The sequence below is a fragment of the Triticum urartu genome, chromosome 1, assembly GCF_003073215.2.
Source record: "Triticum urartu cultivar G1812 chromosome 1, Tu2.1, whole genome shotgun sequence".
NCBI classification, from domain to species: Eukaryota; Viridiplantae; Streptophyta; class Magnoliopsida; order Poales; family Poaceae; genus Triticum; species Triticum urartu.
The window spans coordinates 389,992,561-390,015,048 of NC_053022.1; the positions used below are offsets into that span (position 1 = coordinate 389,992,561).

Sequence of the window (22,488 nt, forward strand, 5' to 3'; positions counted from 1 at the left end):
GAAGAGACGGGTGAGAGGAGAGAGGGCAGTTCAAGCTAGGACGGAGACGTCTTGAAGAGATTTGGAATGGACCATTCCCGTCCCTATATCCACCCACACATGGGTTGGATTTTTGAAGTGCCACAGCCCGGACATAGGACAGGTTTTCATGACCGAGTAGATGGACATAGGACTCATCTACCCGGACATATAGGTGGAGCCGTGGAGGGTCGAGGGGTCCTATTGTAGATGATCTGATAGCTCCGTGAAGATTACGTAACTAAGTTGTCTTTTGTACAGTTTCAGCTCTAATGTATCCAAATCTACTGACTTCAAACTTTATAAGAACAAACCAAGGAACTGCTTCTCACATGTAAGAAGAACAAACCAACAAGGAACTGGCATATCAAATGTGCAAAAATAATATAGCAAGTAATTTATAAGCTGTATGCAATCCATAACCAACACATGCAACTCAAATACCCACAATTCAAACCCAAAATGTTCCAAACTCAATACTCATGGACTACATTTCAAGTTCTTGACAAAAGCAAGACAACACCATCCAAAAGCCATGCGAGCAGATATTTTACATAACAATAAATACTCAGACGCGTGAACACCCAGCCGGGGTGAAGATGGACTCTGCTCAAGACACCTTCTGACTGTCACAAAAAGTTCTCAGCATATTTCATCGTCAACGACTACCAACTTCCGTCGACAGGAAGGACCGACAAACTGACTCATGCCACCGAGCAATGCTCAGCAGTACCATTGTGACGGGCGTTGCTCTGCCCACTACTCTGAGGGGGCTGTTGCGGCTTTGGTTTCTGTCTCCTTGCTAGCATCAGTCGATTCCTCCTTAGCTGCACTTTCCTCAGGTTTGCTTTCACTTACACTAAGTTTCTCCAGCAGTCCAGCCGCAGAAGAACCTTCTTCGCTTTCACCGCCCTCATTCTTTGCAAGCGACTCAGCAATCTCGTCAACCAAGTCCTTAAACTTCTTGCAATCTAAAAAATAGACAAGGGAGTCATTAGCAGAGACATTCAACTAGTTTCAAAGTCTGCACTTAGTAAAACATAAATATGGAGCATCAGCACACTATCACTACGGTGGCATAGAGCAAAAGAAATTGCACGACTAAAGTTGACCTCTGGTTGACTGGGGCAACACATGGAAAACACTGCAGGTGTGTTTAGTTCCTAAATGTTAATGCTAACCCTGGGTGTTTGGTAGAGGAAAGTTAATTTTACCAAGCAATTCTGGGCTAGAAAATCTTTACTCCGCTGGGAGAGCCTACGCAGCTCTCTTCTGACAGCAATAACAGAGAAAAATGCAGAGTTAAACTGTTGTCCTGCTAGTGGGTGAAGATACTGCTGCTTGAATATGCTCAGGTTGGATTAGCTAACCACATATCAAACAAGTAGCTCCGCCTGGGTAGGGTATAGCTCAAACAGGCCAGTGGAGCCTAGCCTAACTAGGTGAGCTAATGATCCAAAGGCTCCCTATGCAGCTTAAACATGACTACTTGAACAGGGTATCAGGGAGATTTGCAGGAGAGACGTTATAGCTAAAAATAAGATTGAACGACAGCCATAAGTAGCAACAGAACATTTATATATCTAAACACGCAACTGCTACTTGGATGAAATAAGAAATACTACACAATAAATACTGAGCAAGTCAATAGGTTAAACAAGACATTATATGCCTAATTATAGTATTTCACAGAATTACACACAAAATGCTGCATTGAGCATGATTAAAAACAAAGACTAACGTGTGTGGCAGAGCTAGCATACACCATTTATCATGGCTACTAGTGGGGGAAACAACACGAAACAAAAGAACTAGGACAGTGCATTATTCCAAATTATGTCAGGAACCTATGAAACTACCAAGTTTGCAACTTCTCATCCCTAAAAAGTTCTAACAGGTTACAACCAGATCTTGATTGCAGCGACCCACAAGGCCGCTAAAAAGATGCAATTTTGAAGCTACAAATATCAATCATACTTTACAAGTGGAAATACTTTAATTAATGTACAAGTACTCGTCAACTGGAATTAAAAATGTCAATTAGAGAGGATCCCTGTGACCACTAACATAAACAAAGTGGCAAAAAGAACTTCCATGTGGACTACAGCAAAACGATAAAATTGAGACATGATATTATGATATAGCTAGGACGTTACAACTTAAATTAGAAGAACCTTGAATGTTACAAATTCAAAAACATCAAGAGTCACATGAAAACAATGATAGGTTGTGGTCGTGTCACCTTCACTCTGACAAGGAATGGCCTTGCCTCTTGGAACGTTACCCTTATTATACCCAATCCACCTACCCCCAATCATGAAAGGTATTTTTTATGATCCTTTATCCCAAATAGTAGATTACTACAAGATCACATGCTTAAGATGTAATTTCTGATAAAGAGTGCCAACACACACCCTAAATATGTTGTTTTGCTGATGATTCACTGAGCCTTGCAAATAATAAATTGGTAAAAGAAAAATTCACGTGGTCAAGACAAAACACAAGGTTCAGCTATAGAATGTAACCAGGTCATGTTTCACTAGTGTCTCACAAAGCATACAGAAGAAACTACTAATGCTACAAACAGGGTGATCTAGCATGTTATCCAACCAAGCCACCCACGCAAGACACACCCATGCGGAAACAGAGTTGAGAACTCACTCTCCACGGTGCCAAACCGGATGGCAAACATCTCATCCTTAAGCTCTCCGTCAGCAAAGTCTGCCGCGTGCCAGACACAGGACTTGTCGCTGCCGGCGTGTTCCTGCATCTTCGTGGTCGAGATCACTGCACACACAGAGGATCAAGGCCATAACCGTCAGATGAGATCCTGTGATGAATCTACTTGAAGCAGCTGAGAGATCGGAAATAAAGGAGCAAAATCTGAGGAAACAACTGCAAACCTAGGTGGTTGGCGCAGATCTTAAGCGTCTTGGCCTGGCGCATAACAAGGCGGACCTTGCCGTTCTCCTTATGCTTGAGCAGCTTGACGGTGCCCGTGCCCCTCTCCTTCCACTGGTTCCCGTCCTTGTCGAACCTGTATAGCTTCGCCTTCCTGCGCACCGCCGCACGAACCCGTCCCAAAATCAGCGCCAGATCGAGCCGAACGAGCAAACCTAGGGGGAACGCGGGGGGGCTTACATGTCGAGGAGAGAGTCCTCGTCCTCCTCGCCGGTGGTGACGGCGACCTCCTCGAGCCGCACGATGGGGGCGACCTGGGCACCGGTGTCCTCCTCCTCGCCGGCGGCGGCCGCGGCGGCGGAGTCCTCGCCTTCCTCCTCCACGACGGGGCGCTCCACGACGGGCTCCTTGTCCGCCATCGGAAGGGTTGGGCGGCGGCGCGCTTGTTACTTCCGAGTCGACGCGGCGGCGAGAGGGGGGGGGGGGGGGGGGGGGGGGGGGGGCGGCGAAGGGAGACGCCTAGGGAAGTATTGGGAGGTCGGTCGAGAGGAGGGGGGCGGCCGTAAAAGGGCAGTGCGCTAGGGTTTTTGTGTACCACGGAGGGAGAGGCGCCGCCACATAAGTGGGGCCCGCTGGAAGCGTAATGGGCGAGGCCCTGGCGTAGGGTCACCGTCTGAACTGCGTGTTAGCAACGCCACTACCGATTAGCAACGGCGTCAGTTTTTCTTCCAACAATTTTTCTCTTTTTTTTTCATTAAAAATAGCTTTTCTTTGTCCCTTTTCTTTCGTGACTTTTTAAATTTTGAACAAATTATTTGTTACTAGTTCATACACTCACCCTATGAAGGCTCTTAGAGGCTGAGTTCCTCTTAAGATTAACAAAGTTGCCATAAACGCCTTTGAAGTTGACGGAAATGTCTCATCGTACCAAATGCACATCACCGGAATAATTGAAATAAATTCTGGGAAATGTGACCACCAATGCTAAGTCTAAAACTTGAACCATCACAGTTACGCTCAATTCGTTCTTTACAATAGTTGCAAAATCATCACACATAACTTGTAGTCGACATGTACATTGTCTCCTGCTGAACATACAGATCTGCAACAAATCCAAAAAATTGCAAACACCCGTGTAAGATATAAAACTTGAATACATATACCATTATAAACAACTTATCTATCTAATCTAAACTACGACTCGAGAAAGAGGTGAACAACTTTTAGTCATCCAAAATGTTTTAAGGTAGTACATAATTAAGTCTAGACTAGTGCCATCCTTAGGAAAAATCCAGACTAGTGTTGAAAAAAATTATGTTCACAATCTTTGCAACCAGACATAACGATCTAATGCTTGAGATAGAACAAGTTTTGCAACAAAATATTACCGATGTCGCTAGTGTTTTTTTCCTTTGTCACATTTTCTTATAAACCTCTCCTTTAATTGTATCCTGTGAGGATTTATTTTACGTTATTTTTGCGAAGATAAGATTCTCGTACATTTTTTTATGTGGATGTGTAATATATGATCGTTGAATTTATGGTGACGTCATTTTATCTAAATCAGGCTTCATGAATGTTATGTCATTTTGATTATTATGTTGACTTTGTCACTATCGTCAAACTTCGAGGCATGCCTCTGGCTTTGGTTTTAGTGTGTGGATGGGCTCAACTCTGTGTTTCAGTAAATGTTCGGGATATGGGCCAAGCTCGGGCTAAACATTCGACACTCGGGGCTTTCGCAAGCCCAACCAAAAACTTGGCTACCCAAAGAAAGGCCATATTAAGATATCACTGGCTGGTCGATCGACCATTAATAATGACCAACATCACTAATAGGTTGACCAATTAGTGATAATTGTTGCGGGCAGCCAAGGGTTGGTGGGTAGTGATCGATTGTCCCACTTCGACTTGTCTGTGATGATTGGTGGTGGCTTTGGCAGTTAGGATTGCACTGCCTCGTACACATATGTACATGGACATAACAAATGATATCATATGTAAGATATTGCACATTATCACAGACAAGCATAGTATAAATAGTGCATATCAAAACATACAAGCGTAGTGTCAACATTGCATATCAACACATACAAACACATGTTGCATATCATCGCACAGTCTCTATTTGTCACATATCATCTATGGCAGCATATTATTAACATCGCATTTCACCCTTGTCACTTAGCATCTATACATTGCAATAGATTTTGTTGGTTACGTCATTGTTGTCCATCTCGCCTCTATATGTCTAGACCATCGATCATCGATCTCGTCGCACATATCCAGTCTATCCATGTGTACCCAAATATATGTCATTTAGAGCCTCGGTCGAGATATTTAGAGTGGTGCAAAATTGCTCATATAGCTAGTTTTGCAAAAGAATGACTTGGACCAAAACTGTTCCATTGAACACATAAGCACTCCTCATCCTAACCGGTTATGTAATAATCACAAAAAAAATATTGAGATAGTTTGTAGCATATACATAATCGGATAGGATACAAAATCACCCACGAACGATTGGAAAGGACATCAAGGTCCAAGTTATTAATTCAAAGCCTAGATGATATATTAGTTTCTATCTTATAATGTGTTCTCTCATCATCAGCGAGATCCAAATTTGTTGCCAAAATTCAAGGAGTGCAACCCAAGTATAAATTTTGGTGAAGCAAAACCTAAAATTAAGCCAAAAGAAAAATGACTCATATGTCATGTGGTTCGCACAAAGTGTCATCATTGAGCATCGAAAGCCAACGAGTATGCCATATCTGCCCATCAGTAAAAAGGACCCCTCTGATTTACGTCCACCATTAGACAAAGATGAGATGGGATTGGGAAAGATAAGAATAAACATAGAACCTTGCATCCTAAAGAAATTCTAATATATTCATAGAAAAAATCTAGTAACTTTTAGCAATTGTAACATTCATAGCAAAAGACTACAAGATTAATATCCAATTTAAATTACAACATTCATAGCAAAATGACTTTTTTCCGAGAGTACGCAAATTACGTACTTTAGTTCTATATTAAAAGTAGTTCATGGCAAAGTGACATGAATCAGAGCATCTCCAGGCGCGCCCCCAATAGCCCCCCCAGATCATTTTTTCGGTGTCGGCGCCAAAAAACCGCCCCAGTCGCGCCCCCAGGACATCGAAAAGCGCCGGTTCGGCTCATTTTTGGGCCCGGCGGTCGCAGACCGAACCCGGCGCACTGGGGGGTGATCGGGGGCTCCGGCGCAAGGGAAAAGCGTGGCTGGCCCACACCGTCAGGTGAAAAGTCAAGTCTTTCTTCCCTGGCTCGCCTCCCACCCCCTGCGCCCTCGGCCGCCACTAGCTGTATCCCGGCACCGCCCGCCGCCCGCTGCCCTTCACCGCTAGATAGCCAATCCCCGCTGGAAAAATAGCAGAGATTCGCCGAGGCAGCCCCTACATGAGCAGCTGGACATTTCCGGCCATGGAGGGGCAGTTTAGAGGTGGGTACACGCCCGCCGGGCGCAAGGTGTTTGGCGATTTGCCTGCCTCGGCGATGGACTCGGATGACGAGGAAGCAGTCACCGCGCTGCTGGAGGAGGAAGCCGAGGCCGACGTCCAGGAAAGAAGAGCATCTCATGGTGCTCGCCGCCCTCGCCCAGCTGCTGGCGAGCAATGAAAAGTTGCGGCGAGGTGGCTCGGCGCCAGGCCGGGTGAAAGCAAAGAACCGGCATCGTCTCGAAGGCTACTGCATGCTCTACTCCGATTACTTCGCCGACGCTCCACTGCATGGCGACAAAAACATTTCGGCGCCGTTATCGGATGAGCCGAAAGCTTTTCCTCGGGATTGTGAATTCCATGCGGGAGTTCAACAGCTACTTCAAGTGCAAGAAGGACGATTACACCGGCAAACTTGGATTCACCTCGATCCAGAAGTGCACGACAGTGATGAGGATGCTTGCATACGGAGCTCCCGGTGATTCGCTCGACGACTATGGGCGCATGGCCGAGTCCACCACCATTGAGTGTTTCTACAAGTTCTGTCGGGCAGTCGTGGCAGTGTTTGGACCGCAATACTTGCGAACACCCAATGCCGAAGACACTGTTCGGATCCTAGCACAGAATGCAGCAAGAGGATTTCCTGGGATACTTGGAAGCATCGACTGCATGCATTGGAAATGGAAGAACCGCCCATTTGCTTGGCAGGAGATGTACAAAGGCGCCAAAGGCGGTTGCAGAGTGGTACTTGAGGCGGTGGCCATACATGATCTCTGAATTTGGCACTCCTTCTTTGGTATGCCAGCAACTCACAATGACATCAACGTGCTGCAGTGCTCCCCTGTCTTTGTCAAGCTTGTTGAAGGTCATTCTCCTTTGGTGAACTTCGAGGTCAATGGGCGGCACTACAACAAGGGGTACTACCTAACTGATGGCATCTATCCGAGATGGTCTACATTTGTGAAGACTATCTCAAACGTTGTGCCAGGAGGCAAGAAGTCCCACTTTGCCAAGGTGCAGGAGGCTTGCAGGAAGGATGTCGAGCAGACTTTTGGTGTGCTCCAATCTCGATTTGATGTTGTCTGCTACCCTGTTCAGACCTGGTCGAAAGATAAAATGTGGGAGATCATGACTTGTTGTGTCATCTTGTACACGACATGATCATCGAGAGCGAGCAGGAAGAGCCAGTGTTTGACACTGAACCATACGACAGGCAGGGTCCTCTAGCCGAAGTTGATCACCAGCTACCGGCAAACTGGATTGCCTACCTCAGTATGCGTCAGGAGATCCGAGACCCATAGGTGCATCATCAACTGCAGCAGGATCTGGTGGAGCACTTATGGAGGCTCAAGGGCGACGCCGGGCTCGAGGTGTGATGAAATATGAGTTTTTATTTGTTGAACTATATAATTTGTATTGAATTATTTGTTGTTGCACTATTTTGTTGAACTATTTGATTTTCTGTGATGAACTATGTGATAAAAAAAATTTATGTTCATAATTGAACGCCGAGCCACGGCGAACCACACAATGGGCCGATTCTCGCCCATATGGGGCTTTTATTCGCCGAAAGTGGGCCGAAAACTAGGCCAATCTCGATACCTGGGAGCGACGACTGGATGCCCAACCACCTCCAGCGCCGATTGTATCGCCGGCTCGCCCCCAGGGGGTGATTTTTATGCCTCCTGGGGGGCCAACGGCTAGAGACGCTCTTAGAGGGACATGCACGCTTCACTGCGTCTTGTGATCGGCCGTGTTTTTTTTTGTGTGTGAGGCATGTTAGTCTGAATAAAGTATGGTCTCTACGTTATCAGGTTCAAGCTTTCTCACAAAAGTATCGAGTTGCTATAGCATACGCAATTGACAATGCCAAAAACGAAGCACCTAACAATATTTGATACATATATCACATTTGTTAATTTCTGTCAGAATTACAGCTAGTGTCCACAATGTGAAGCACAATACAGAATTGCAGGTTCAGCCACTCTCAAGATAGGCTTTGCATGAGGTGAGGCCGTTCTCATGATATTTTGAAACACCAAATCTCTTTCGTCTGCGACGGCAAATCAAACGCTCGGTCAAACCAGTGGATGCTCATCACACCACATTTAGAGCATCTCCAGCCGTTGGCTTTTCAGGAGGGGCTAAAAATCGCCCCTGGGACGCACCGGCGCTAAACCGCGCACTGGGGGCGAGATGCCCCCAATCACGGCGCCCACGTTTTTTTTAAAAAGTCAAACACGACGCAAACACGGCTCAAATTTATCGCAAACATCGGCGAGTTCGTTCAAATTTAAACATATTTTCAAAAAAAGAAAAAAACTAGCACGGGCTGCCCCCGCCGACTCCATCGCCGCTCCTCGCCGTCTACCTCGCTGCTCGCCGCCCGCCGCCCGCCTTTGCAGTTCTACATGCCGAGGAGGCGGTAGAACCGCGTGTAGTCGCCGCCGCCGTCCCTGCTGCATCCCTCCCCCGCTTGGCGTGACGGGTTGGACGGTCCGGGGCGTCGTCGTCGTCGCTGTCGAGGACGACGATGTTGTGCTCGTCCTCGCGCCCACGCTTGCGGGCGGCGATCTCCTCCAGGGCCTGGGTCTGCCGGGTCATCTCCGTCCGGAGGTAGTCGTCCCGCGCCCACCGCAGGGCGTCCTCGTCGGAGAAGCCGCGTCGGGCTATCTCCTCGTACTCCGCGGGGAGGCCGGGCTCCGGCTTGGACTCGACGAGGACGAAGCGGCCGGTGGGGGGGGGGGGGGAGTCGCCGATGCGAACGCCGGAGCTGCGGGTGCGCGCGCTGACAGGCGTGTCCTGGGGCTCCGGCTTGACGGGGCGGAGGCAGGGAGGGCCCGGCGAGCGGCCGGACAAGGAAGAGGACGCCCCGGGCCGCTCCATGCGCCTCAGCGTCCAGGAGCTTCCATGACGGCGTGAGAAGGACGGGGAAGCGGGATACTCGAGTCGCGGCGTGTTGCCGCCCTTGATGTACTCGAGGACGGCCTCCAACATGCGGCCGAGCACGCCCCACCACCGGCACCGGCCATCGGAGTTGAGCCTGCCGGAGGGCACGACGCCGTTGGTGGCCTCGAGCTGCTCGGCGTGACGGCGTCGGAAGTAGGGCTCTCAGAACGGGCTGTCGGGGACGTATCGTGGCCCTCCCTCGCTGCCCGCGGCAGGGACGCGTGGATACATGCGATCTCCGCACGCCGCGCCACCCCAGTGGGTGGTGGTGGCACCGGCACGCCGCCGGCGCTGATCCTCCAAGCCCCGGGCACCCGCATGTCCGGCGGGACCGGGTATTCGGCCTCGAAAAGGAGGCGAGCCTCGTCCTCGTGAAGATGGCGGCACTGTTGGGGATCCTAGCAGAAATTTAAAATTTTCTACGCATCACCAAGATCAATCTATGGAGTAATCTAGCAATGAGGGGAAGGAGAGTGCATCTACATACCCTTGTAGATCGCTAAGCGGAAGCGTTGCAAGAACGCGGATGAAGGAGTCGTACTCGTAGCGATTCAGATCGCGGTTGATTCCGATCTAAGCGTCGAACCACGGCGCCTCCGCGTTCAACACACGTGTAGCCCGGTGACGTCTCCTACGCCTTAATCCAGCAAGGGGAGAAGGAAAGGTTGGGAAAGACTCCATCCAGCAGCAGCACGACGGCATGGTGGTGAAGGAGGAGCGTGGCAATCCTGCAGGGCTTCGCCAAGCACCGCGGGAGAAGAGGAGGACTTGGGAAAGGGGGAGGGCTGCGCCAGAACTTGTGTGTGGCTGCCCTCCCACCCCCCACATATATATAGGGGCAAGGGAGAGAGGGGCCGGCCCCCTCAGATCCAATCTGAGGAGGGGGCGGCGGCCAGGGGGGTTGCCTTGCCCCCCAAGGCAAGGGGGGCGGCCCCCCTTTAGGGTTCCCCCAAACCCTAGGTGCATGGGCCTTAAGGGGGGAGGCGCCCAACCCACTAAGGGGCTGGTCCCTCTCCACACATAGCCCATAGGGCCCTCCGGGGCAGGTGGACCCTCCCAGTGGACTCCCGGAACCCCTCCGGTGGTCCCGGTACAATACCGGTAACCCCCGAATTATTTCGGTGACCGTATGATGACTTCCCATATATAAATCTTTACCTCCAGACCATTCCGGAACTCCTCGTGACGTCCGGGATCTCATCCGGGACTCCGAATAACATTCGGTAACCACGTACATCTATTCCCTATAACCCTAGCGTCATCGAACCTTAAGTGTGTAGACCCTACGGGCTCGGGAGTCATGCAGACATGGCCGAGACAACTCTCCGGTCAATAACCAACAGTGGGATTTGGATACCCATGTTGGCTCCCACATGCTCCACGATGATCTCTCATCGATGAACCACGATGTCAAGGATTCCAATCAATCCCGTATACAATTCCCTTTGTCTATCGGTACGATACTTGCCCGAGATTCGATCGTCGGTATCCCGATACCTTGTTCAATCTCGTTACCGGCAAGTCTCTTTACTCGTTCTGTAACACATCATCCCGTGATCAACTCCTTGGTCACATTGTGCACATTATGATGATGTCCTACCGAGTGGGCCCAGAGATACCTCTCCGTTTACACGGAGTGACAAATCCCAGTCTCGATTCGTGCCAACCCAACAGACACTTTCGGAGATACCTGTAGTGAACCTTTATAGCCACCCAGTTACGTTGTGACGTTTGGCACACCAAAGCACTCCTACGGTATCCGGGAGTTGCAAATCTCATGGTCTAAGAAATGAATACTTGACATTAGAAAAGGCTTTAGCATACGAACCTACACGATTCCTTTGTGCTAGGCTTAGATGGGTCTTGTCCATCACATCATTCTCTAATGATTGTGATCCCGTATCAACGACATCCAATGTCCATGGTCAGGAAACGTACCATCTATTGATCAACGAGCTAGTCAAATAGAGGCCTTACTAGGGACATGGTGTGTCTATGTATCCACACCATGTATCTGAGTCCTATCAATACAATTCTAGCATGGGATTAATACTGATTATCATTGAACAATGAAATATAATATAATAATAACTAATTTATTATTGCTCTAGGGGCATATTTCCCAACAGTTTCCCACTTGCACTAGAGTCAATAATCTAGTTCACATCGCCATGTGATTAACACTCACAGGTCACATCGCCATGTGACCAACATCCAAAGAGTTTACTAGACTCAATAATCTAGTTCACATCACTATGTGATTAACATTCAATGAGTTCTGGGTTTGATCATGTTATGCTTGTGAGAGAGGTTGTAGTCAACGGGTCTTGCCATATTCAGATCCCTATGTATTTCGCAAAACTTTATGTCATATCATAGATGCTGCTACCACGTTCCACTTGGAGCTATTCCAAATTATTGCCCCATTATACGTATCCGGTATCTCTACTCAGAGCTATCCGGATAGGTGTTAAGCTTGCATCGACGTAACTCTTTATGTCGAACTCTTTATCACCTCCATAACCGGGAAACATTTCCTTATTTCTCTAAGGACAATTTTGACCGCTATCTGGTGATCTACTCCTAGATCACCTTTGTACCCTCTTGCCAAACATGTGGCAAGGCACACATCTGGTGCGGTACTCAGCATGGCATACCGTATAGAGCCTATGACAAAAGCATAGGGGACGACCTTCGTCCTTCCTCTTTCTTCTGCCGTGGTCAATCTTTGAGTCTTACTCAACTTCACACCTTACAACTCTGGCAAGAACCCCTTCTTTGACTGATCTATTTTGAACTCCTTCAAAAACATGTCAAGGTGTGCGTTCTTTGAAAGTATCATCAGGCGTTTTGATCTATCTCTATAGATCTTGATGCCTAGTATGTAAGCAGCTTTATCCAGGTTTTCCTTTGAAAAACACTCTTCAAACAACTGTTTATACTTTCCAGAAATTCTACATTATTTCGGATCAACAATATGTCATCCACATATACTTATCAGAAATGTTGTAGTGCTCCCACTCACTTTCTTGTAAATACTAGTTTCTAGCAAACATTGTATAAACCTAAAAGCTTTGATCACTCCATCAAAGCATATATTCCGACTCCGAGATGCTCGCTCTAGTCCATAGATGGATCGCTAGAGCTAGCAAACCTTTTAGCATCCTTAGGATCGACAAAAACTTTGATTGTATCACATACACTCTTTCTTACGAAAACTGGTAAGAAAATTTGTTTTTGACATCCATCTGTCAGATTTCATAATCAAAAAATACAGCTAATGCTAACATGATTCCGACGGACTTAAGCATCGCTATGGGTGAGAAATTCTCATCGTAGTCAACTCCTTGAACTTGTGAAAAGACTCTTTCCCACAAGTCGAGCTTCATAGAAGGTAACATTACCGCCCACGTCCGTCTTCTTCTTAAAGATCCATTTATCTCAATGGCTTGCCGATCAACGGGCAAGTCCACCAAAGTCCATACTTTGTTCTGATACATGGATCCTATCTCGGATTTCATGGCTTCTAACCATTTGTCGGAATACGGGCCCACCATCGCTTCTCCATAGCTCGTAGGTTCATTGTTGTCTAACAACATGATATCTAAGACATGATCACCGCACCACTCAGGAGTAGCACATATCCTTGTCGACCTACGAGGTTCGATAGCAACTTGATCCGAAGCTTCATGATCACTATCATTAACTTCCTATTCAACAGATGTAGGCGCCACAGAAAACATCTTTCTGTGTTGCATCACTCTCTGGTTGAAGTAAAGGTTCGACAATCTCATCAAGTTCTATCTTCATCCCACTCAATTCCTTCGAGAGAAACTCCTTCTCGAGAAAGGACCCGTTCTTAGCGACAAACAATTTGCCCTCGGATCTGAGATAGAAGGTATACCCTACTGTCACCTTTGGGTATCCTATGAAGATGTGTTTGTCCGCTTTGGGTTCGAGCTTCTCCGGCTGAAGCCTTAAGCATCGCAGCCCCAAACATTAAGAAACAACAACTTTGGTTTCTTGCCAAACCAATGTTCATACGACGTCGTCTCAACGGACTTAGATGGTGTCCTATCTAAAATGAATGCAGCTGTCTCTAACGCATAACCTCAAAATGAAAACGGTAGATTGATAAGAGACATCATAGATCGCACCATATCTCATAGTGTTCGATTACGACGTCCGGACGCACCATTACCTTGTGGTGTTCCAGGTGGCTTCAACCGTGAAACAATTACATAATGTCTTAAGTGATTGCCAAACTCATAACTCAGAAAATCCCCTTTTTATCAGATCGTAGGAACATGATCTTATTGTTATGATGATTATTAACTTCACTCTGAAATCGCTTGAACTTTTCAAACGTTTCAGATTTGTGCTTCATTAAGTAGATATACATATATCTACCCAAATCGTCAGTGAAGATGAGAAAATAGCGATATCCACCGCACGCTTCAATTCTCATTGGATCACACGCATCAGCATGCATGACTTCCAACAAGTCACTTGCCCGTTTCATTGTACCTGAAAACGGGGTCTTAGTCATCCTGCCCATGAGGCATGGCTCGCATGTGTCAAGTGATTCAAAATCAAGTGACTCCAAACATCCATCGACATGGAGTTTCTTTATGCATCTTACGCCAATATGACCTAAGCGGCAGTGCCACGAGAAAGTGGTACTATCATTATTAACTCTACATCTTTTGGCGTGAACATGTGTATTACCACGACCGAGATTCAATGAACCATTCACATAGGGTGCATGACCATGAAAGGTATCATTCATGTAAACAGAATAACCATTATTCTCTAATTTAAATGAATAACCGTATTGCAATGAACATGATCTAATCATATTCATGCTCAGCGTAGACACCTGATAACATTTATCTAGGTTCAATACTAATCCCGAAGGCAGATGGAGCGTGCGATGGTGATCTCATCAACTTTGGAAACACTTCCAACACACATCGTCACCTTGCCCTTAGCGAGTCTCCGTTTAGTCCGTAGCTTTTGCTTCAAGTCACCAATAATAGCAACTAGACCGGTATCCAATACCCAGGTGCTACCAGGAGTACTAGTGAGGTATACATTAATAACACGTATATACTTTGTTGAAGTTGCCAGCCTTCTTATCTACCATGCATTTGGGGTAATTCCACTACCAGTGACCGTTCCCCTTACAATAGAAGCACTCAGTCTCGGGTTTGGGTTCAACCTTGGGTTCCTTCACTGGAGCGGCAACTGGTTTGCCATCCATGAAGTTTCCCTTCTAACCCTTGCCCTTCTTGAAACCAGTGGTCTTGTTAAACCATCAACACTTGATGCTCCTTCTTTGATTTCTACCTTTTGCGGTCTTAAGTACCGCGAACAGCTCCGGGATCAACTCCATCCCTTGCATGTCATAGTTCATCACGAAGATCTAGTAGCTTAGTGATAGTGGCTAGAGAACTCTATCAATCACTATCTTATCTGGAAGTTTAACTCCCACTTGATTTAAGTGATTGTAGCACCCAGACATTCTGAGCACATGCTCATTAGCTGAGCTATTCTCCTCCATCTTGTTGGCAAAAGAACTTGTCAGAGGTCTCACACCCCTCAACACGGGCATGAGCCTGAAATCCCAATTTCAGCTCTTGGAACATCTCATATGTTCTATGGCGTTCAAAACGTCATTGGAATCCCGATTCTAAGCCGTAAAGTATGGTGCACTAAACTATCAAGTAGTCATCAGGATGTGTCTGTCAGGTGTTCACAACATCCACAGACGACGTTGTAGGGGTTTGCACATCGAGCGGTGCATCAAAGACGTAAGCCTTCTGTGTAGCAGTGAGGACACTCCTCGGACTACGGACCTAGTCTGCATCATTGCTTACAATATCTTTCAACTTAATCTTTCTCTAGGAACTTATTGAAACAGGGAGCTACAACATGAGCTATTCATCTACAACATATTTGCAAAGACAATTTAGACTATGTTCATGATAATTGAGTTCATCTAAATCACATTATTTAATGAACTCCCACTCAGATAGACATCCCTCTAGTCATCTAAGTGAAACATGATCCGAATCGACTAGGCCGTGTCCGATCATCACGTGAGACAGACTAGTCATCAATGGTGAACATCTCATGTTGATCGTATCTTCTATATGACTCATGTTCGGCCTTTCGGTCTTCCGTGTTCCGATGCCATGTCTGTACATGCTAGACTCGTTAAGTCAACCTAAGTGTATTGCATGTGTTCCGAGGCCATGTCTGTACATGCTAGGCTCGTCAACACCCGTTGTATTCGAACGTTAGAATCTATCACACCTGATCATCACGTGGTGCTTCGAAACAACGAACCTTCGCAACGGTGCACAGTTAGGGGGAACACTTATCTTGAAATTTTAGTGAGGGATCATCTTATTTAAGCTATCGTCGTTCTAAGCAAATAAGATGTAAAACATGATAAATATCACATGCAATCAAATAGTGACATGATATGGCCAATATCATTTTGCTCCATTTGATCTCCATCTTCGGGGCTCCATGATCATCGTTGTCACCGGCATGACACCATGATCTCCATCATCATGATCTCCATCATCGTGTCTTCTTGAAGTTGTCTCGTCATCTATTACTTCTACTACTATGGCTAACGCTTTAGCAATAAAGTAAAGTAATTACATGACGTTTATGTTGACACGCAGGTCATAAATAAATAAAGACAACTCCTATGGCTCCTGCCGGTTGTATACTCATCGACATGCAAGTCGTGATTCCTATTACAAGAACATGATCATCTCATACATCACATATATCATTCATCACATCCTTTGTCCATATCACATCACAAAACACTTGCTGCAAAAACAAGTTAGACGTCCTTTAATTGTTGTTGCAAGTTTTTACGTGGCTGCTATAGGTTTCTAGCAAGAACGTTTCTTACCTACGCCAAGACCACAACGTGAATTGCCAATTTCTATTTACCCTTCATAAGGACCCTGTTCATCGAATCCGATCCGACTAAAGTGGGAGAGACAGACACCCGCCAGCCATCTTATGCAACTAGTGCATGTCAGTCGATGGAACCAGTCTCACGTAAGCATACGTGTAAGGTCGGTCCGGGCCGCTTCATCCCACAATGCCGCCGAATCAAGATAAGACTAGTAATGGCAAGATAATTGACAATATCGACGCCCGCAACTACTTTGTGTTCTACTCGTGCATAGAAACTACGCATAGACCTAGCTCATGATGCCACTGTTGGGGGTCGTAGCATAAATTTAAAATTGTCTACGCATCACCAAGATCAATCTATGGAGTAATCTAGCAACTAGGGAAAGGAGAGTGCATCTACATACCCTTGTAGATCGCTAAGCGGAAGCATTGCAAGAATGCGGATGAAGGAGTCATACTCGTAGCGATTCAGATCGCGGTTGATTCCGATCTAAGCGCCGAACCACGGCGCCTCCGCGTTCAACACACGTGCAGCCCGGTGATGTCTCCTACGCCTTGATCCAGCAAGGGGAGAAGGAGAAGTTGGGGAAGACACCATCCAGCAGCAGCACGACGGCATGGTGATGAAGGAGGAGCGTGGCAATCCTGCAGGGCTTCGCCATGCACCGCGGGAGAAGAGGAGGACTTGGGAGAGGGGGAGGGCTGCGCCAGAACTTGTGTGTGGCTGCCCTCCCACCCTCCACATATATATAGGGGCAAGGGAGAGAGGGGCCGGCCTCCTCAGATCCAATCTGAGGAGGGGGGCAGCGGCCAGCGGGGTTGCCTTGCCCCCAAGGCAAGGAGGCCCCCCCCCTTTAGGGTTCCCCCAAACCCTAGGCGCATGGGCCCTAAGGGGGAGGCACCCAGCCCACTAAGGGGCTGGTCCCTCTCCACACACAGCCCATAGGGCCCTCCGGGGCAGGTGGACCCTCCCGGTGGACCCCCGGAACCCCTCCGGTGGTCCCGGTACAATACAGGTAACCCCCGAATTATTCCGGTGACCGTATGATGACTTTCCATATATAAATCTCTACCCCCGGACCATTTCGGAACTCCTCGTGACGTCCGGAATCTCATCCGGGACTCCGAACAACATTCGGTAACCACGTACATCTATTCCCTATAACCCTAGCGTCATCGAACCTTAAGTGTGTAGACCCTACGGGCTTGGGAGTCATGCAGACATGGCCGAGACAACTCTTCGGTCAATAACCAACAACGGGATCTGGATACCCATGTTGGCTCCCACATGCTCCACGATGATCTCATCGGATGAACCACGATGTCAAGGATTCAATCAATCCCGTATACAATTCCCTTTGTCTATCGGTACGATACTTGCCCGAGATTCGATCGTCGGTATCCCGATACCTTGTTCAATCTCGTTACCGGCAAGTCTCTTTACTCGTTCCGTAACACATCATCCCGTGATCAACTCCTTGATCACATTTGGCACATTATGATGATGTCCTACCGAGTGGGCCCAGAGATACCTCTCCGTTTACACGGAGTAACAAATCCCAGTCTCGATTCGTGCCAACCCAACAGACACTTGCGGAGATACATGTAGTGAACCTTTATAGCCACCCAGTTACGTTGTGACGTTTGGTACACCCAAAGCACTCCTACGGTATCCGAGAGTTGCAGAATCTCATGGTCTAAGGAAAAGATACTTGACATTAGAAAAGCTTTAGCATACGAACTACACGATCTTTGTGCTAGGCTTAGGATTGGGTCTTGTCCATCACATCATTCTCCTAATGATATGATCCCGTTATCAACGACATCCAATGTCCATGGTCAGAAAACCGTAACCATCTATTGATCAACGAGCTAGTCAATTAGAGACTTACTAGGGACATGGTGTTGTCTATGTATCCACACATGTATCTGAGTTTCCTATCAATACAATTCTAGCATGGATAATAAACGATTATCATGAACAATGAAATATAATATAATAATAACTAATTTATTATTGCCTCTAGGGCATATTTCCAACAGGCGCCCGAAGCCATTCGCCGCCGCGCCGTCGCCTGAAAAGCGCTCGGCCATTCTTTTGGACTGGAGACGGCGAGAGGAGGAAGGGGGGAGAAATGGGCGCGTCGGCGGTGTAGTGTTTGTGTGTGCCTCCGGCGCGCTGGTGGTCGGCTTATATAGGCGGAGGCGCCGCGTGGTAGGCTTGGCCGGCGCGTTACGCGTGGCTTAATGGCGTGGCGGCCGAGGGGACGCGCGTCGCCCGGCCTTCACTGTGCCGCCCGTGAGGCGTCAATGGAGGCTGACCGGCGCGGCAGCGCGCGCAGCGCGCAACTTTGGCATTGATTCGCCGCGGGAAACGAGGCGATGAGGACGACGAAGCGGCGAGAAGAGAGTGGAGTCGCTGACGCGGCTGGCCCGCGGCTCTTCGCGCCAAAAATGATTCGACCGGCGTCCCCGAGCGACCCCCAGCGCGCCGGGTTCGGATTGGGTCCGCCAGTGTCAATTTCGGCCCGAGCCGGCGAAAACTGGGTCTTTAAGAACGTGACTGGGCCGATTTTCTGACGATGGCGGCCGAAAAATCGCCTGGTGGGCCTTGTTGGAAGCGCGGGTGGAGATGCTCTCAGTATCACATCTTGCAAGCTCTCGCTCTACCTCTGCTTTGCTATCCTCGCTCTGTTCGGAACGTTCTGAATTTTTGAACACTTGCAGGTAGCTTCTGAACTCTGAAATCTGAACACTTTCAGACGTCTTCATATTTCAGGCGTCAGGCTGAGCCTGACGCACCGCCTCTCGTTCCCCACCGCCTCCCCGCCTCCAGCCGCCGAGGGTCTCCGCCGCCGCCGCCCTCGCATCCTTGCTCCCCCGTTCCCCCCACCCGGCACCGGCGCCGCCCCCGGCGACACTTCGCGGTTTCTTCACCCGGTCGCCCCGCTCAGGTCTCTCCCGCGTTCTAGGGTTAGCCCTCCTCTGTTCTGGGGTTTGGCTCGCCTTGCCGCGCCGCCCTTGTCTCGCCGGCATCCCCGCACCGCCGAAGGAGCCTCGACCGCGGCCGCCCACCCTCGGCTAGTGTGCACCGCCTTCCCTAATTACCCGAGCAGCGCCTCGTAGTCGCACGCTCCCGCATCTGACGGGCGCTCCTTGTTTCGCCGAATCGCGGCCAGTCCCGCGATGGCGGCGATGGGGCAGGAGGGGGACGACGTCGACCACTACGAGGTGCTCTGCCTGCCGTCCGGCGAGGAAGGCGCGGCGCTGAGCGTCGAGCAGATCGAGAAGGCCTACCGGACGCAGTCGCGGCTCCGGCACCCCGACAAGCGCCCCGACGACCCCAACGCCACCGCTGACTTCCAGAGCCTCGCCAGCTCATACAAGTTCCTCCGGGACGAGTCCCTCCGCCGTCAGTTTGACGCCCGCCTCCGTGGCCGCCGCGAGGCCGCAGCCCGCGCCGCGGCCACCGGGGTCAAGCGGCGGAAGGCCGTGTCCGACCTAGAGGAGCGCGAGCGCGCCTTCGCCGCCGGCGGAGGCCCCGCCGTCGACCCCGTCGAGCTGGCCAGGCGAGAGGATAAGCGGAAGGCTGCCGACGTCAAGCGCGAACTCGACGAGTTCTTCGCTGCCAAGAAGTCAGGCGTCTCTGGCTCTGCTTCGACTCCGGTAATGTCTCAGTGTTGTTTGAATCTATTCAATTCATTCGTTCTTCGTGTAGGATTGATAGCGCTGTGCTCTTGTTTCACCTATAATTGCTGCCTGCCTCTTGCTAGCGTACTTGAACCATGCCGAATTGCTTAAAGATCTCATCCAGCTAGCGTACTTCTGTATTAGTATTCTGCCTCATCATGGTTTTGTAATCAATTGCCCCGAAGTTGAGCTTTAGACTTTAGACGTTAGGTGTAAATAAAAGCCAAAATGATGCCCCTAAAACGCATACTTCTGAATTAGTATTACTGAAGAGGGACAGGGTTTGCACTTGTAACCTTGCAGAGGAAGGTGGAACAATATGTAACTGACTGCATGTAGCATTGAGGATAATAACCTTCAAACAGAGTAATAGAGTATATAATTTCGTACTGCGGGTGATGATTTTTTTAGAAGTGTTAACCTACAAACAGAGTAATATTCCCCAGAAATGCATCAACAGTACTTACCTTCAAAGTAAAATCTTAAGGTTATGCAAGAGATCTGTTGATATATATCTTTTATGTTGGTACTACTACTGACCACAACTTGATTACTTCTCCTTTTAGGCACATGGAGATAAGAAGGGTGCAACTCCAGAGAACGGACCAAAAACGGACAAGGGTAAGATCTTGAAGGTTTCTTGGGAAGGGGGTGCAGATTACTACACTGCAGCAAAGCTTGATGAGATATTTAAGCAATTCGGCACGGTTGAAGACATTGTGATCAAGACTAGGAAATCAAAGAGCAAGGGTTCAGCAATTGTTGTCATGGCTTCCAAGGAAGCGGCAGTAAGTTTCATTTATCTACTGTTTTTTTTTTTTCCTGGAGAATTTTTCTACCTTTATTAAAAGTCTTGTAGATCTTGAACTAGCACATAAAGTTGAGCTCAGTTCAGATCGACCACAAGATAGGAGTTTGCAAGCAATCGCATGCCTATGTTTTATCATGCATGGCGTCTATCTGTCTCTGTTTATGGTTCAATAATCAATATTGATGTCATTTGTTCCATTTCCATATCATATCACCGCGTGGATCTTTGCCAAGCTGTACTATCTGTCGGAATTGATTATATGTTTTTGTTGTGCGGCTAACCAACACTTGTTGACTTTTTACAGCAAACTGCACTGAAGAACCATTCTGTGTACAATGTTTTCCCTGTCCCATTGATTGTTGCTTTTGTTCAAGAATCGGGAGGGCTACCGGCAAGGTCAACTCAAACACCTGAACCGAGGACAAGCAACATTGATGGAACTGGGTTCAGCGATTTGGAAGCATCGGTATTCCGAAAACTTCAAGAGGTACTTGCTTTGGTTCTTCTTCATTTTCCACTGTATTAGTTAAATTTAATATTCATTTTTTTTGCGGTTAGTGAACAAAGAAATCCATCTTAGAATTATGTTTAGTTTCTTTTACAAGGTAGTTTAGCATATGTGTTGCGTGATAAGACATATACTTGTGTGCATTGTACAAATAGATAAGCATGAATGCATTTTGACTTTGCAGGCCCAGAAAAGGAAGAAATCTGGATAATTGATGCTCCTCGAGGCATGAGGTACCGCAAGTTACAGAGGACATTTCCCTTCGCTACAGCTGAGGATCATCGGGGCAATCCAGAACAATCTTCTAGTATCGTTACTGTTATTTTTTGATGGGTATTTTGCATCTTAGATACAGTAGTAGAACAAAGTTTTTGCTAGGAGAGGTGAAAGGGAAACGGAGCCATTCCATATCCATACTTGTGCTTTCGATCGCACACTTGTGCTGGTGAAAGGGAGTATTTTCCTAGCCCACTGAAAGGCGAACAAGTATTACCTCCGTACTGACAGAGAGGTAGTACTAAATTACTACCGATCTTTGGTTGATATAGATATGCTGATGGAAGGCAAGTCCATAATAATTTGTTTACATGATTGATTGATTGTTGTGCTATTGATCTCTTTTTGTTTTTGAGTGAATGCCATCATGGCTTTATTAATCAAATAAGCACACTTACATCGTTCACTGGATATATAGTAAGAAAAGACGGGGGATCATCTACCCAATTACAAGATAAATGATTCTCATAACTATGTTTCGCTAACTCATGTGGAATACCATTGGCCTCCCAGAGACAGTGAGAGTATTGAACTATTCCTATTTCCGTCACTAGATGAATACAATCAGCATAAACTGCAGCTTATTCATTCCACCACGTTTGTCCTCCTTTGCAAGCTTCAATCACCTGCAAACAACTTCAATCACCTGCAAACAATCAGATTCAGCGACGATTTGGTGATAGCCAAAGGATGCCACCAGTTCGCCTTTTTTCATTGCCAGTGCTTCCATCATCGAGGCCGATGACGAGTATGGAACATAAAAACATGCACATGCAGGGAAATTGCCCATCTTGCTTCCATCATCGAGGCCGATGACGAGTATGGAACATAGGCCGATGACGAGTGTGGAACATAAAAACATGCACATGCAGGGAAATTGCCCATCTTGTCATGGATAACCGTGCCCGTCGCCC

General features: G+C 47.7%; 2 protein-coding genes across 2 annotated transcripts; one reads left to right on the forward strand and one right to left on the reverse strand.

Annotated features, from left to right (window-relative positions):
- Positions 1–468: 468 nt before the first annotated feature.
- Positions 469–3,420, reverse strand: LOC125514111 (ran-binding protein 1 homolog c). The gene is made up of 4 exons (XM_048679373.1): positions 3,160–3,420; positions 2,922–3,073; positions 2,680–2,805; positions 469–989 (listed from the first exon to the last, which is right to left on the reverse strand). Exons 1-4 carry the CDS (start codon positions 3,336–3,338, stop codon positions 778–780), a joined length of 669 nt encoding a protein of 222 aa, XP_048535330.1. The 5' UTR covers positions 3,339–3,420; the 3' UTR covers positions 469–777.
- Positions 3,421–19,030: 15,610 nt separating this feature from the next.
- LOC125514119 (pre-mRNA-splicing factor cwf23-like) lies at positions 19,031–21,893 on the forward strand. Its single transcript, XM_048679382.1, has 4 exons — positions 19,031–19,955; positions 20,546–20,767; positions 21,095–21,277; positions 21,483–21,893. Exons 1-4 carry the CDS (start codon positions 19,476–19,478, stop codon positions 21,507–21,509), a joined length of 912 nt encoding a protein of 303 aa, XP_048535339.1. The 5' UTR covers positions 19,031–19,475; the 3' UTR covers positions 21,510–21,893.
- The last annotated feature ends 595 nt before the right edge of the window (positions 21,894–22,488 follow it).

Coding starts and splice junctions, on each gene's coding strand:
- LOC125514111 (XM_048679373.1), bottom strand. CDS start 3,338: ATGGCGGACAAGGAGCCCGTCGTGGAGCGCCCCGTCGTGGAGGAGGAA. Junction 3,074..3,159: donor GAGGACTCTCTCCTCGACAT/GTAAGCCCCCCC, acceptor GGCGGTGCGCAG/GAAGGCGAAGCTATACAGGT. Junction 990..2,679: donor CCGGTTTGGCACCGTGGAGA/GTGAGTTCTCAA, acceptor TCTATTTTTTAG/ATTGCAAGAAGTTTAAGGAC.
- LOC125514119 (XM_048679382.1), top strand. CDS start 19,476: ATGGCGGCGATGGGGCAGGAGGGGGACGACGTCGACCACTACGAGGTG. Junction 19,956..20,545: donor CTGGCTCTGCTTCGACTCCG/GTAATGTCTCAG, acceptor TTCTCCTTTTAG/GCACATGGAGATAAGAAGGG. Junction 20,768..21,094: donor TGGCTTCCAAGGAAGCGGCA/GTAAGTTTCATT, acceptor GACTTTTTACAG/CAAACTGCACTGAAGAACCA.